General features: G+C 47.8%; 1 protein-coding gene across 9 annotated transcripts in view; it reads right to left on the bottom strand.

Moving 5' to 3' along the window:
• Window positions 1-14,552, bottom strand: part of Rin2 (Ras and Rab interactor 2) — a 199,117-nt gene that overhangs the window by 55,451 nt on the left and 129,114 nt on the right. For 6 of the 9 annotated variants that reach the window (XM_004840890.3, XM_021255122.2, XM_004840889.3 and 3 more), the window contains one exon: window positions 3,720-3,820. The exons of 1 other annotated variant lie outside the window; for it this stretch is intronic. In XM_004840890.3, the coding sequence (XP_004840947.2) occupies window positions 3,720-3,775 (56 nt within the window). In that variant the 5' untranslated portion in view covers window positions 3,776-3,820. Of the gene's footprint in view, window positions 1-3,216; window positions 3,821-14,552 lie in introns of those variants that run through there. 2 more of the 9 variants (XM_004840891.3, XM_004840892.4) reach the window with 2 other exon arrangements.

Consider the following 14,552-nt stretch of genomic DNA (forward strand, 5'->3'; position numbering starts at 1 on the left):
TGCCTGTCCTCTGGCCTCTGGAGGGTGGGCTGGGAAGAAAGGAAACAAGAAACACTGATGAGAGCACAGACATCAGAGTAAGAGACCCCGGGTCAGTCTCCTGGCTCACTGGCTTCTGTTTGGTAAAGTGTCTGCAAAGGGTGGAGGTGGCTTCAACCTGCTGCCACCCTCCTGCCAAAGGACCAGACCAGCCATGACGCTGAGCCGATGAGGACATGCAGCTGGACAGAGGAGGGGGGGACGCGGGCCCTGTTCTTCCTCAGGAAGCAAAAGCCTAGGGCTATTGGACATTTTCAATCTTTTCTTTCTTTTCTCTTTTTGGAGGGCAGGTTTGAAACAGGGCTTCACTACATAATTCAGGCTGGCCTTGAACTCACTATATAGCCCAGGCTGGTTTGAAGCTTTTGGCAATCCTCCTGCTTCAGCCTTTTGAATGTTGGGATTACTGGTGTGAGCCACTGTGTCTGGCGTAACTTTTCCTTTCTTATGCACCACCACAGGAGACACCTTGATTCCTCAAGATGCCTGGGATGTTTTAATGCTGTACAGTCTCCAATGGCCTGGGCACCTTACATCTCCCATTCAACACACAGCTTTCGCATAGTTGCCACACCAGAGCCATTCTAGGCACTGAAGTCATGGCAGCGAATGACACACCAAGCCCCTCTCTCTTGGAGCTTCCCTTCCAGTGGAAAAGGCAGAAGACACCTAATTAAGTAAGTAGTGGCTCCTCTGTACTCCAGGGATGGTGCCCAGGAGTCCTGCTTTCACTGACACCAAAACCTGCAGGTCTCTCATCCCTTGTATAAAATGGCACAGTATTTACATAGAACCTACACACATCCTCCCGTGTGCTTTGAATCACCTCTGTATCACTTATAATACCTAGGACAGCTGGCCATGGTGGTGCATGTCTGTAATCTCAGTATTTAGGAGGCTGAGACAGGAGGATCACTGCAAGTTCAAGGCCAGCCTGGGCTACAAAGTAAGTTCAAGGCCAGCTTTGAACTGGTGAGACCCTGTCTCAAACAAACAAACAAACAAACAGTGAGCTGCTGAGCTTTAGAGATGAAGGGAAGGAGCTTAGGAGAGAAGGGCTTGAGCACAAGGCCCATCCCCTAGAGGCATGGTTAGCAGGCCAAAGAATTGAGGAGAGGCAGCACCTGTGAAGGGATCCCCAGCTCCACCATGGTCTCTACACTCTGAGTGGACAGTTGGACACGAACCTCCGGATTCAAAAAGAGGCTGAGCCCAGGGATGTAAGCTGGGAATCACCAACACGTAGGTGGTATGGAAGCCACACACCGGGATAGGGTGACCTAGGAGATTACGTGGAGGAAACTCCATTTAAAACAGCACACACCATCTCTGTCATGTGCTGGGTGCTGTGTTAAGCAACTTCCTTGGACTCTCTGACAACCATGTGGGGCTGCTTTGATCATTTCCCCACTTACTGATGTGGACATTGTGATGCGGAGATTTTTAAACGTGTCATGCCATGCCAGTGGGAGACAGAAGAGCAGAGGTGTGAGGAGAAAAAGGTTCTAGGTGGCAGCTCTGGGGACCGCAGGACTAAGAGATCAGAAGACAGGGGAGCAGCCAGAGACATGTCAGGCAAGAGTTCCAAGAAAGGAGGCTAAGACCTGTCGGATGCTGCCGCCAGGAGAGGCAGAGCCCAACACTCGCCAAACGCCATATACTGTGTCAAAGAATGACAATTCAAGCAGGCCATGGTGGTGCACACCTGTAATCCCACACTGGGGAGGCTGAGGCAGGAGGATTGCTGTGAGTTTGAGTCCAATCTGGGCTACATAGTGAACTCAAGGCCAGCTTGAACTATATAGCAAGACCCTGTCTCAAAAACAAAATGAAATAAAGCAAGACAATTCATCTTGGTTTTTCTTTCCCATTAAATACTTTTTAAAAAGCCAACTAAAATGCCTCTACAAATTAATAAATCCAGTGTTAACAAACATAGCATCCTCGAACAAGTAACATTAATCTGAAAAAAATAAACAAAGTCTTTGTGGCATACTTAAAATCACTCTTAAATTTGGAAAGGAAAAGGTGAAAAGAGATATGGGGTGTGGCTAAATGACAGAGTCCATCTATCCATCCATCCATCCATTCATCCATCTAACATTCATCTATCCATCCATCCATCCATTTAGTCATCCATCATCCATCCATCCATCCGTCCATCCAATCATCACTGATGAGATGTTAAAGATTAAACAATCACCCAGCTGTCCCACTTAGTACCTGCTGAAGCCTGAGAACAAGGTCTGGATGGTCCCTCACATGTTATATCTCTCTTTTTGCAACACTAACAGCACCCAGGACTCACACAGGGGGAGGCATTCTTGTCGCTCTGGGTATCTGTCACCTGCAGAGCTTAGTTCCATCTCACTGAAAGAAATCAGTGGTACTAAAGCTGCCCTCACACTGTGTCATCAGCCCAGACTCCCAGTTTAATTTTAGCTCAACAATGCAAAGGGTAAAGAGGAACCCCTGGCTGAAGTTCCATGGTGTTTGGACTACTCTGAATGTGGGATGGCAAGTCTCCAGCTGAAAAATCAGTGTGTATTTGTCAGGTTTATGGGCAGAAAACTTTTAATTCATTGAAGCCCTTCACACTGAGGTTGAGGGGAATCTCAGAACACCCAGGTGCTGCAAAGGGGATGGAGAACAACTGGTCTACCTATCGCTTTGCAGTGAAGGCAAAGAATGGACAAAGGCAGAGGGAACTTCACAGCCAAGGGGGAATGCAGTTCCTCTAGGGACAAGTGCATCAAAGCACCACTGGCATCAAAGCAGCACCTTGCAGTGGCCAAGTCCCTCCCTGGGACCTGCTCTCTCCTCCCTTTCCTCCTCAGTCAGGGAACAAGTTGAGCTGGTTTAAAACTTGCCTGGACAGCCAAAATCACCCTGTCTGCCTGTCACATGACCTGTTAACCAAACCACACCATAAATCACAGCTTCTACTGCCCCAGGCAGCCCTGGCCCCAATTTCTGGGGAAAGAAGGTGGGGGGCACTAAGTGGATCTGGCTTCACAGGTGCCAAGTGTCTAGGGCTTTCTGTCATCAAGAATCACAGCATGCAAGAGCTGGGAGAGGTTGTCTCCAGTTTCCACCCTCCCTGGCCTCTGCACTCATCTTCAGCTGCAGAGGAGTGCCTGCCACCTACTCAGGGCAATGCCTGGGTATTGCGCTTACCAGCACAGCATGTTCCCGACCCTGGTTAACCATCTGCAAGCACATCCAGTTTCTCATACATGGAGAGGTTTTCAGGCTAAGGCCATGCTGGGGTTTATTCTGACCTGAGAATGCAAAATGAGTCCATCCTCTTTAGCTGCTCCCGGCAAAACTCCTGGAGCCTGACACGGCTACCCTGAGCTCTAGCTTGCACAGGAATGATCCCGCCGCATTACTGCTGCCATCACTGCCAGTAGGTGCACGTGCCACAGACAAACTTAGGTTTCCAGGTGGTTATTCAGGAGGAATGGAGAAGAAGGTACAAGGTTCAAGTGCCTTCAAAGTGATTCAAAGAAGTGAGCAGACAGGAGCTCCCAGGCCACTCCCATCTCTTACAGAGAGTTCATCTGGAGGCGCCACCACACTGCTAGTCCCAGACTCCGAGGAGGAGTGGCCGAGGGTCAGCCCTGGTGGCTACAGGCTGTCTCCAAGTCCCTCTCTCGCCTAGACAAGGCTTTGGTCACCTGTGGGTTTTGGGAGTTCCCAGGCCGTTCTCCAGGCTGGTATCGGTGTGAACCATCTCCTGTTTCAGTTCTCCGATCTCCGAGGCAATGGTGTCAATAAGCTGTTCAGAGACAAAAATAGTGACATCAGGGAGCACAGAGGCGGGGTGAGTCGCGTAGCAGGACAGGAGCACAATGACCACTGAGGTTTTTTGTTTTTTTTTTTACTCTTGGCTCTGTGAATTTCCTCTAAGCAGTGGAAAAAAGTAAGGGGGAGGAGGCAGCTTCCCCTTAAAAAGAGGAAGAACTCCAGTTTCATTATTGGGGAAGAACTTGGGTTTTAATACTGTAATAAGGAAAAGAATATGTCACCCAGTTCAGTTGCTCAACACGAACACATAAATAAATCCTACTAAGACCAGGTCTCCACATTTGGTTCTGTCAAAAGAAACATTCCAGAGGAGTCCTCTGCAATACACTTTTGATAATCAATATTCGGGTTGTAGAAATAAACTTATCTAAAAGACACGCTCCATTTATAAATTCATTTTCAAGGACATTCAGATTATCTCTTCCTCTCTCTTCCAGTGCTGAGAGTGAAGCCCAGCACATACCAACCAAGCACCCCAAGACAGAGCTACATGGACACCCTTGCATGTTTTTAAAAAAGAGTTAACAGAGCAATAGTGCACTCCCGTAGTCCCAACTCTCTCTGGGGCCTGAGGCAGGGGGGTCAGTTGAGCCCAAGTGCTTGAAGGCAGCCTGGGCAACATAGTGAGACCCTCTCTCAGAATAAATGGAGGAATTAATAAAATAAAATGAGTAAGAATTTTAAAATAAATAGGAAATAAAAAATAAAAGTTAGAAAATGGTTGGGAAGAAAATGGACCAACAAGGCTGGCAATGGGTGTGTGGGGGAAAGGTGGGTCATAGGGGAAAAGGGACCTCTTCTTGCAAAAGAGCTCTGGTGTCCTGTGTCCCCTCCTACATGCCTGTGTAGGGGTTGTGTCTAGAATCTCAAGTGCACCTACTCATGTTTTCAACAGCAACTCTCTCTTTTCTTCTTTGTGGAGCTGGGGCTGGAATCCAGAGCCTTGTGCGAGTCAGGCAAGGGCTTTATTCCTGGGCTCTGTCTCAGTCCACTATTCTGCTCACTATTTTTTAAAAATGTAGTTATTTTTTATGTAAATGTAATTTATGTTAACATAGAAGGCTCAATTGTTTAAAAATAAACATTTAAACATGTCTTCATTTTGATTTCTAATACGGCAACAGCTATAGGGAGAATCCACACCAAGGGCCGGGGATTTAGCTCAGTGGTTTTGCCACCTGCTGCGCAAGCCCAAGGACCCGAGTTCGATCCCTGGTACAAAAAAAAAAAAGATAAAGAGAATCCACACCAACACCACTCTTTGAGGGCCTTGATAATTATGCATGTCAAGGGTTTCTGAGACTAAAAGGTTTGAGATGCACTTTTCTAGCTCAAGATAAATGTGACCAGGAAGATTTGGCTTGGCAGAAATCGAGAAAGACTTTGGATAAGTTAAGGTTTTAAAAACATTTTTATTGGTGCATATTAGCTGGCAGGTTAAATTTTAATTCAGTTGTTAACTGGCCCTCAAATAAATCCATTCAGTAGCTTTTGATGTTCAAGGTGGAGCTATTTCTACTGCTGGAAGTCACTGGGTTATATACATGGCCAGTGTTCCAAAGCTGGGGGTTTGGGGCAATTGTCTAAGGAGGATCTATACAGAGAAGGGGCCCCAGAAATAGCTGGAAGCACTGCAGCTCTCAGAGGCCAGAGGGAAGCCAGCCATGTCCTGTTCACTTGACTCCTGCCCTTCCTGTGTATGTCTGCAATGCGGACAGCAGGTGGAGCACCCAGGAGCGCCGTGGCCTTGGAGAACTTTCAGGAGGTCCCATCTCACACACATCAAAGTGTTAACAATAATGTGTAAATAGGGAAGGGAGGAGGGGGTGAAGGGTACACAGGTAATGGGGAAAAAATAAGAACCAAGATACATCATGTACAGGTACAAACACCCAATGATAAATGTAAAGGAATTGTATACCTAAAATGTACCAATAAAAGAGCTTAGAAAGAAAAAAAAAGTGTTAACAATAAAAAAAGAACTTTGACAGCATCAGATATCCCAGCATATGGGAAAGAAGGATGCTCCCTAAACTACTGGAGGAATAGCACTCATTGATCCATTCTGGAAAGCAACTGCCAATATCTTTTAGGATCACAGATACAGACACCCAGATATGCTCACTAGAGAAACTCTTGCACACGCACACAAAGAGACCCTTACAAGAGTGTTTGCCATACCACTCCAAGCACAGAAGAGGACCGAATTTCAAGCACCTAAATGTCCATCAATAGGCAAATACGCAACTTGAGATATGTACTACTACACAGGAAGTAAAATTAACAAACTAGAGCTACCTATAGTAACATATATATAGGTATAAAAGTTCAAAAAGCTTTTTAATTTTCTTTTCAAAAAGCTTTTTTTTTGGTACCGGGGATCAAACTCGGGACCTTGTGCTTTCAAGGCAGGTGGTGGAACCACTGAGCTAAATCCTCGACTCTCAAAAAGCTTTTTTAAAAGCAAAAAAACATGGGTATGGTGGTGCATACATGTAGACCCAGCTTTTTGGGAGGCTGAGGTAGGAAGATCACTTGAACCCATGAATTTGAGCATAGCTTGGGAACAACATAGTGAGATCCCATCTCAAAACCAAAACGAAGCCATTATGGTGCCTGTAATCCCAGCACTCTGGGAGGCTGAGGCAGGAGGATCATAAGTTTGAGCCAAGCCTAGGTGACTTAGCAAGGCCCTGTCTCAAAATAAAAAAAATTTTAAAAAGGGTTGAGATGATCTTAGTGTGAAGGACCTGCATGCAGTCTGCAAACAGAACCAAGGTAAGGCAAAAACCATTACACTGAGCATATGAAGTTTAAGCCCCACGGGAAACTGCATTACACATTGTTTACAGACATAAAGGCTACCCCACCATGTATGGGGATTACAAGCCTAGTCCAGGACAATAGCTATGTCTGCATAGGAGAAATGAATGCAGATGTTCAAGGTTGAGTTGTTCAGCAACTTGTGAGGTGCCATTTCTTAGAATCAAACCACAAAATGACGTGATTTGGTAGAGCCGAGCAATGGATGTTTTAGTATTGTGTGTGATTTGGCAGGTATGCTCAATGCACATCTTAATAAACATTGGCAGGCAAATAAGGAAAAGTCAAGTGTGGGTGCATATGAAAATGGAAGGAGATAGAGGAATGCAAAAGATGAGAAAAAGAATCTGTATGTCTCTGCTACAGCCCACCTCGCTGGGGCTGGGTCCTCTCCACTTGGCTATAACCATGGTGGGGACAGGAGAGCCACATGGGCCTATCAGGAGCAGAGAGCCCTTTGGGATAGAAGCCATCCTGGCTCAGCAAGATCAGACAGCAAACTTACACCCTCCAGGAAGAGCTCACTGGGTCTCCACTCAGCTCTCCACCATCCAGTCACGCTACGCCCACCATATTGATTTGGACGAAAGATCCCCAAAGGCCAACACTCCCCAGTTCAGGCTGTCCACCCAGTCCAGCTTGGCTGCTCCCTCTGCACACACCATTAGCTGCATCAGAAACCTCCACGTTCACACTTGTTTCCTTGTCCCCACATAGCCAAACCCGAGAACCTCTGATGTGGCTGTCACTCAGTCAGCAGCCCTGGTTGGCAAATCAGTGTAACAGCACTGACTTGTGAAGAAGGAAGGCTCAGAGACCCCAAGAGATGAAGAGGACAGCCACAGAGGGCTGATCACAGAAGACCCCCTCCCTCAAGAGCAGGACATCTCTAGCTGACTTCAGCTTCCTCTTCCCCTCCATTCACTGCCTGCCCACCAGTCTGCCAACTCAGAAATGTCTACTTGCCAGGTGGGCCACAGTTAGTGTCCCAGGCTAGGCCTGCCATTCAGGGTGTCTAGGTACCCACGGGGCCCCCACTAGCCATGAAACAGCTCTTCCTCTCTGGGCCCAGACTCAGCTCCCACTGATTGGATGTTTGATAGATTTGTGTTTATTTGTTCTTAATTCCTCGGCTCTTCCTCCTGTCCCTTACACTAGGTACTTCCTAATTACATTCTTTGAGGACAGAGATAACTTGTCATCCACCAGCAAGGACCAGTTTTAACTGAAGCTTTCCCATGTTAAAGTCATCAGTAGCTACATCCTTTATCAAAATTGCTGCCAGGCCAGAGGTGCATGCCTATAATCCTAGCACTTGGGAGGCCAAGGAGGGTCATGAAATAGAGGCCACAAAGTGAGTTCTAGACCAGTCAGAACTACAGAGTGAGACCTGTCCCCAAAAATAATTTAAAAAGTTGGTGCTCCTGACTGAAATTTCTCCAAATACACTCCCATAGCCCCAGTCTCTGTCTAGAATCCCTCTGGGAAGGGGAGGAAACAAGGCTATCTAGGCAGCCCCAGGCCGGGAAGTGAGTGCTCTGCATATCTCTCTGGCTGCCTAGGAAGCGTGTGGCCCCCCAGGAAAGTGGCAACAGACAGACAGCTGTCATGTGGTGGAGTCTGTGGATGAGAAATGGTTCTTACCCTAAACAGCACAACTTCGTCTTTCTCAGAAACCAGTGAGTAAGGCCCGGACCCTATGTACAAGGACCACAGCACATGTCAACTGAGATGCACTGCAGGATGCGCAGCAGGACTCCTGAAACAGCCAGGCATGGTAGCACACGTCTGTCAGCCCAGAACCAGGGAGGCTGAGGCAGGAGGATCACTGTGAGTTCAAGGCCAGCCTGGGATACACAGTGAGAGCCTGTTTTAAGAAACCAAACCAACCAAAGCAACACAGATAAATCAAAGGGGTGGGGTGGGGGTCTGCAGGAGCTGGGAGTGGGGCTGGGGCAGCACACAGGAGAGCACAGGCGCCACACAGACAGAAGCAGGTGGGGAGAGAGGGCTGCTGTAAGGCTGCGTACTGAGCAAGCCCAGGGCTGGGGCCCTGGTGACCCCTGGCAGGGCAAGGGAGGTGGCCCAGGCCTGGAGTGCTCACCTGGGTGACTCTGCATGCCACTGGCATCCATGCTGAGACAGGAGGGTTCTCCCTGAAGGCTGAGTCCCCCCACCCCCTCAGCTCACCCAGGGCCAGGCCAGGCAAGGCTGGGCCTGCTGTGCCTCTGAGTCCACACCAATTTGTTCCACTTTGTAACCACGCACCAATTTGTTCCACTTTGTAACCACGCTGGGTAATTTCTCCGCAGGCTGGGACCTCACCTCAGGAGCTGTTCCAGAAGTGAAAGTGGTAACCTGTCCAGTTCCAATCTCAGGGTGTAGCTGGCTGGGTGTTGTAGGAGTGAGCACCCCAGCTTTGGGCCCAGAAGACCCACCTGCAAAGCTGGGCCACCTTGGGGCGAGGGCAGGAAGCCACCTGGTGCCCTCATCCCTATACCCCCAAAGTGGAGGCTGATCTAATGAGGGGGTGGCTGGAAGATTAAACAGGACAATGAGAGCAAAACACCGAGCAGCAAGCACCTACATGCTCTGAATTATCTTCCTGTCTACCCCATCTTGCAAGTTTGGCAAGCACTGTTAACAGAGAGCTGGTGATAAAAGACACAGCTGGGAGTGGTACTACATGCCTGTCATCCCAGCAATTTGGGAGGCTGAGGCAGGAGGATCACCTCAAGTTCAAGGTCAGCCTGGGCTGCACAGTGGGACCCTGTCTCAAAAAATCTTAACCAACCAAACAAAAAAAGCCACAGCAGACTTGTCTGCCTCCTGGCCTGGAAGGAGGCCACGTGCTCCTCAGCAGCAGAGACTGACCCAGGATTACAGAGGACAGAGGCTAAGGTCCCCCTCCCCCTTCCTGTGCCCAGAGCCCTGGTCCACAAAGCTGTCCACAAGCTTGTGTAGCACCCTTGCACGCAGGGGACAGGGAGGGGAAGGGAGGGACCCCAGATCTTGTTTTCTTCCTTTGGGGTTAGGTAAAAGGAGAAAAATTTCCTTGAAGGTCAAGTAAAAATAAAACAAGAAAGTGCTGATAGAGGAAGTTCTGATATACGCTTTTTAAATTCCCGATCTCCCCCAGGAACGTTATCAGCCGAGTGGGAAGGGATGTGAACTGATATGGCAAAGGCTAGAAAGCAGGGTGTGGGAAAAGTCAAGAGCGTGGCTCCCAGCTGTGGAACTTCTTCTGTTCCCCAAGTGCATCAGCTTGGCTTTGAGGGCGTTGGGCTCTCACAGGCCAGCACTTGGTGCGACTTAGCCCTAACTCCACCTCTGCTGAGGTGGAATAGCCACAAGGTCGTCTGGGGACTCCCGTGCTGGGGTTTCCTCAGGCAGAACTCTCGGGGATCCTGCCTCAGCCTCCCGAGTGCTGGGATGATGGGCATTTGCCACCACGCTTAGCTATTTAGTACTTTGAACCCTCTTGCTTACCATGTGGGTTCAATCACCAGCACCACCAAAAAAGAAAGAAAAGAAAAACAGAGAAAAAGAAAACAAAAGGCACTTGCATTATATTTTTGAAGCTTAATTACAACAACAACCAATACAGAAATCCATTTCTATTGAAAATTTTGTTGTGGTTAAAACTAGTCTCCCTTGACCATCACTCAAATTCACTTTCATCTACTTGGAAGTGACACCGCTGTCCACTTGGGGTATGGCAGGAAGGAACCCGAGACAGTCAAGGGCCTGGTGTCCCACAGGTGTGGCGGTACCGTGAGGTGCCCATGTGCAGGGTGTCCCCAGCCCTTGCTCAGGTCTGAAAGTCCTTGCAAAGCCCAGGCTGCAGATGGGCCTTGTGTGACATCATCCTCTCCCGACCCAAGCCAGAGGTAGGGACAGAGGACCCGCTAGGCTGTGGGACCTGGCTTTGTCCAGCACAGAAAGCCAGAAAGATCCTCAGGGTCGCCTTCTACCACTGGCTGCTGGGTACCAACAGTCCCCATGGGGACCACTCTGAACTGAGACCTATACTGTCCCTTTGAGATGCCCCAAGTCAGTCTTAAGGAGCTGTGCTTGATGTGAGACCCCAGAGTGACCTCCCTCCCCGCAGAGACCCAGCCCCCACCCCACTTCGGGTTTCTCCTCCTAGAAACTTTCACAAAAGGCACTTTCATAAAATCTTCAACTCTGGGGGCCCTGACCTAAGACATCCCCAACCCTCCTGCCTGATGGTCCCGCCTATGGCACAGGCATGCTGTCCTCCTGTCCCCAAGCTGGTGTCCCTGGCACATAGATGCTGAATGGAGCCATGTCCCTCCCTCTTCTGCCTCCTCTGGTCACTTCCTTGTTCTCTGGCTTCCAGACGGGGGTAAAGCAGGCCATGGAGAGGTGGAGCCCTGATCATCCATCAGATACTCAGCTGCGCAGTATGGGGAAGTGGCTGCAGGGGTGGTGTCCAGTAACAAGAGGCTGCTGGGGATATTCAGTTATTTGCCACCAAAAAATGCCAATGTGGCCACATCAGAAGGACACAGAGTTTTATTTGACATCAGCAAAGCTCACACACTGAGTATGAGTATGGCCCTCCCCGCCAACTAAAATATAAACTGTATCTGCCAACACATGCAAGAGACCCAACTTGGTGGAGGCTGAGGGGGGAAGACCAGGCTTGGGTAGTCCTGGGGCCTCGCCCACAGCCAAGCTTTATCCTTCTTAACCGGTGTTTGAAATTATCCCACAGAGCACATCCTCTGTCATAACCTTCAATATAATGCATCCTTAGAAAAAAATTAAAACATTTAAAAAAAGATATAAATGGCATCTGTAGTGCAAAGTATGTAACGTGGGAGCAGTTCTGAGGCTGTGTGTTGAGAACACTCATTCTGCTGAGGCCTTGATTTACCACATCAGTTGTCTAAAGCCAGCATTGTGTGTGGCTATTTGGTGACCATATTTCTGCACAGGGCTTTGCGTTTTAAGGTTCAGTAATGTCTTAGACACTTTCTTGTTGCTGAGACAAAATATCTGACATGCACAATTTAAAGGAGGAGAGTTTATTTTGGCTCATTTTTACAGTCCATGGTCGGCCAGCTCCAAGGCAGGATGGCATGGCAGAGGGGCCTGGCAGAGGAGAGCTGCTTGCTCATGGCATGGTGGACAGGAAGCAGAGAGGGAAAGGAGGAGCCAGGGAGGGAGAGAGAGAAACTCTTTCAGGCCACACCCCCAGTGACCACCTCTTCCTGCCAGGCCCTGCCTCTTAACACCCCAGATAGCAATAGCGCCCTCACAATCTAATCACCTTTCAAAACCCCTCATGAGCACAAGAGGCTCTCAGGGCAGGTAGATATAAATCATACCAAATCACAAGCCACACACACCATAGAGGCACGATGAAGAACGGAATTCCTTCCAAGAGAATCTTCACTGATGTTTTCTACCTACTGGTTAGTTTTAGCACTTGTGTTTTAAGTTGAATTTTGCATTTTTTGTTTCATAGTTTCAAGAAGTGTTTACAGAGTACTTAGTAGGCACCAGGCACTTCTGGACTGCAACAGGGAAGAAAAACAAGGCCATTGTTTGCTCTATCAAACTGAAGATACTATCAGCGTTAAGACAGCCTCTTATACTCCATCAAGAAAAGGAGATGCCAATTTTGCTTACCATGCACTATAGGATGTAAAGGATTTCAGAGATGATCAATTCTGAAAATCTTTGACCTCTTAGAATTGGGGTGCAGGAATGTACGTCTTCACGGAGTTTGAGCTGAGAAGGCCTGCAGGTGTGTGGGCTGAATGTTGGTGACTTGCTTTTTTGTTTGTTTCTTTGTTTGAGACAGGGTCTTGCTGCATATTCTAGGCTGGACTTGAACTCACTATTTAGCTCAGGCTGGCCTCAAACTCATGGCAATCCTCCTGCCTCAGCCTTCCGAGTACTGATATTACAAGTCTGCACCACCTCACCCGGCTTAGAATGTTGGTGACTTGTGAGGCTGCTGTGTTAGTGACCAGCACGCTGTGGGCTGGCATCCTGAACCCACAGAAGAGGGGTAGGCACCAGGACTCAAAGGCATTTCAGCCCCCCATGGGTGTGACCAGAGCTGCTGGGAGGCCTCCTGCCACCACCACAGCTGGATGGTGACCAGAGGAGAGAGCTGCAGACACTGCAGGGGCCTCGGCCCAGCTGCCTGAGGAACCCCAGGCCTGGCACTCCTGTGCACTGAAAATTGTTTTTTCTTTTTCTCCATACTGGGTATTGAACCCAGGGCCTTTACATTCAGCTACATTCCCAGTCCTTTTTATTTTTTGAGACAGGATTTTGCTAAATTTCCCAGGTGGGACTTGAATTGGGAATCCTGTCTCAGCCTCCCAGAATGCTGGGATTATAAGTATGAATCACCATGCACAAGTATACTAATGGTATTTGTTTTTAAACACAAACTCCAAAGGCTTTGGCTAGATTTCTGTGAGTCTTGGCCAGTTTTGTACTAGGTTGACTCATTAAATTACAGTGTTTGCAACACTGTTGCAAGATGCTATTCTTTTGCTCAGTGACTTTATAACCAGTCTTTGCATCTGGAACCACCTGTAATATCCTGTAAATTTTCTCATTTATGAATTAAATCAACTTGCGATATACACTCGCTGGCTAAGACCGTTCTGTGGTGCTATAACACAATACCCTAGGCTGGGTGAGTTAAAAGGAACAGAGATTTATTTCTAACAGCTCTGAAGTCCAAAGTCAAGGGACCACATGTGCAAAGACCTTCCGGTGGTATCATTGCATGGTGTGGGGAGGAAGGCAAGAGAGCATACATATGTGAGAGAGGACAGGCTGGGCTCACTTCTTATCAGAATCCTACTAATAACCTGCCTACTTCCGAAAGACTGCCATGAATCCATTCATGACTTGGGTGGGGGTTCCTCGCTCCTCTGGACCCCATTTCCCCAGGTATTAAACAGATCAATGGGGTTTGCTTCTAAGGCCTTTTCTGTGCCCTCTGTGTCCCCCAGCTGTCCTGCTTTGCCTCCTGACCACAATGGCACGGACATGATGGTCACATTCACTTCTCCTTTCCCCTTCCTCCTGGCCAGCTGCCTTCCTTGGGCTTTCTACAGGCATGGAGTGACTCAGGCTTTCTGCAAGGGACTATGTATGTGTCAATACTTTAAGGATGAAAACTATTGGATTCCAGGTTTCTGATTCTAGGAATTGACACACAAGAAAACTCAGACATGCAAAACACTGTTCACGGAAGCATCATTTAAGATAGTGAGCAATGGGAAAGGATCAAACATCTAAAGATTGTGGACTGGGTGAGAGAAGTGTGGTATGGCCACATAATGGGAAACTGTGCAGCCATAAATGGTGATTCTGGTGCACTTTTATTGAGATGTACAATATATAGTGGTTTATTATATACCAGCATATCAATATTTCCATGTTATTAATTGAAAAATACAAGTTCCAAAATGGTATGTGTTCTTTGAGGCAATTGGTAATACAAATGAACCCATGTAACATAAAATTAGACAGAGCCCAAATCTGCAGGTATTGTTGTCAAGACATGAACTGGGCTCATTTCTGTTGGACCAATTATACATGATATGGTAAAAAAAATACAGTAAAGGCTCAACTTAAAAACAATTACATTATAGTAAAAGGTACTGTAATCCCCTACCTCCAGTACTTCCCTTTGTTTTGAACACATGTATCCCATAGTTCTTGTCACTTTCTGAAGCAGTTCTGGAAGTCCTCTTTCCCGAGTATTAGTTGCATTGTAGCACCTGCCTTGATGTTCTGAATCTATTCAAATGTCTACTTTCATGGTCATTGTGACTTTTGGGAAGCACTAGAAGGTTGCACAGTGCCAAATACTGTGA

This window comes from Heterocephalus glaber, unplaced genomic scaffold, assembly GCF_053883595.1.
Source record: "Heterocephalus glaber isolate CG9 unplaced genomic scaffold, H.glaber_assembly_v1.0 deba00001532, whole genome shotgun sequence".
Lineage (NCBI taxonomy): Eukaryota > Metazoa > Chordata > Mammalia > Rodentia > Bathyergidae > Heterocephalus > Heterocephalus glaber.